General features: G+C 38.6%; 1 protein-coding gene across 1 annotated transcript; it reads right to left on the reverse strand.

Annotated features, from left to right (window-relative positions):
- Positions 807-1,927, reverse strand: LOC104763661 (NAC domain-containing protein 82-like; the record flags this gene model as incomplete). Its single annotated transcript, XM_010487006.2, has 3 exons — positions 807-1,002; positions 1,085-1,540; positions 1,625-1,927. Coding segments are annotated over 3 exons (942 nt in total), but the record flags the coding sequence as incomplete, so codon positions are not given.

The following is a 1,972-nucleotide window of genomic DNA, read 5'->3' on the forward strand; positions in this document are numbered from 1 at the left end:
AAAACTCTTTAAAAATTTGGTGTTATTGGTTGTGGATTTGTAAAAAGTTATCTAAAATCTTGATAAATCTAGTGTTATTGGATTAAGAGTTTTATAAAGTCATTAAAAGTTTTATGTTATTCAAGTAAAACAAAAGAATCTTGGATTGTTAATGAATTCAAATTTTATGTTATTGGTTTAGGATTTTATATCATTTCCTTCATAACAAAAGTCATGAAAACTCTTTCATCAAATAGAAAGATTTTACAAGATTTGAAAAAACATATCATCAAGATTTTAAAAAACTTCCTAAACAATCTCTTAGAATCCTTTATTTTTAACTTTCAATTTTCTATGATTCTAACAATCAACAAGAACATAAAGTCATTAAAATTCTTTCTAAATCCTAAACCAATACCTCCCCCTAATGTGAGACACCTCTGTACAAGATTGAGGGTTTCACTTGGAGAATAATTCCTTTTTTTTTGCATTCATCCATAAGAGAATCCATGGAATATTAGACAAGTTAAAAAGCAAAAAGGTCTTTCCCACACATACAACAACGTAGTTTTGCAGAAACTTAACATAGAAAAGCTGGCTCCACATCTCTCACGGTTTCCATGTTACTGATTCTTTTGTTTTGTCTCTTCTTTTCGTGCAGACAGAGATGTCAACAGAAGAAGAAAACATTCTTCACTCTGGTTATTAAAAGCTGCTTCATATGTTTATGTTTGGACTCTCTTTCCATACTAGAGCAACAAAGATAATACTAAACGGTCGCTCCTAACTCTGACCGTTGTTAGCTTCTTGATTCATCGGGNTCGCTCCTAATTCTGACCGTTAGCTTCTTGAATCATAGGGATTACTGGCTTGAGCGCCCGGAGGAGGAGTGGGCGGCTGTATCAGATTTTCCATCTCCATGACCTGCTCGTCGCTCAGGTCAAACATTCCACTGAAATTGCCATCTCCTAAGATTACTGGAGCTTCCTCCTCGTTTACATAAACACCAGGCACATCTCTTACCTGTAGATTAATTCAGAAGCAATCAACCAAAAGGAACACTGAATGATCTGATTCATCAAAGGCAATGATGCAGAGACTTTACCTCATTCTGGTAGTCGAAATCGTCGAAAAGTAAACACTCGTCATTCACAACAGAAAAGACATCTAGCATCGAATTCAACTCCTCGTCATCATCGGGAGGAACCTCAAGAAGAGGTGTAGAAGACATGGGAGCGTAACCTACAACGTCACTTGTTAGAGGTGGAAGCACTGTGGCAGTTAGTGGCGGTACATCAGAGATGCAAGATTCTGAGATCACTCCTGCTGTGAAACAATCTTTAGGAGCGTGTGACTGTGAGGTCGTAGCAACGAGACTGGTTTCTTTGCTAGGACCAGGACAAGGACCAGCGTTTACTGCAGAAGGAATAGCTACAAGGTGTTGAGTATCTTCTTCTTCATCACCACTCCAATCCTCGTCCTTATATGGAGCTCCATATTGAGAACCATGTCTTGGTCCAAGCCCATTTTTCTTAAAGAGAACGCAAAGCACATAACTATCCTGCAGAGCATAAGACTGAGTAAAACTTACAAGAAATCAGTATATTAAAAATGAGCTTTCCAAACCCCAAAAAAAAAACATTACCTGAGGAACATTCTTTTGAGCGAGTACTTGGTCTTCAAGTCTATATTCATGTATGACCCAATCAGTCCGATCACCACGAGGTGTTTTCCCAAAGTGATAAACCAGAGTTCTTATCTTCCCAACGACTTGGTTATTGTATAAAACATCTCTGTCTCTCCCTGTGGTCTTCCAGTAACCACATTCAGTCGAGCGGTTAGCCTTACCGCCTTTGGGATACTTCTTTTCTCTTGGGCAGAAGAAGTACCACTTTAGATCACCAGTCCCTAGACATGATTTCTCTGTACAATACACAGAAGCCTCTTTTATGTTTTGAGAGAAAAACAAGAAAGACCCCCCCCCCCCCCCCCC

The sequence above is a fragment of the Camelina sativa genome, chromosome 18 (assembly GCF_000633955.1).
Source record: "Camelina sativa cultivar DH55 chromosome 18, Cs, whole genome shotgun sequence".
Lineage (NCBI taxonomy): Eukaryota > Viridiplantae > Streptophyta > Magnoliopsida > Brassicales > Brassicaceae > Camelina > Camelina sativa.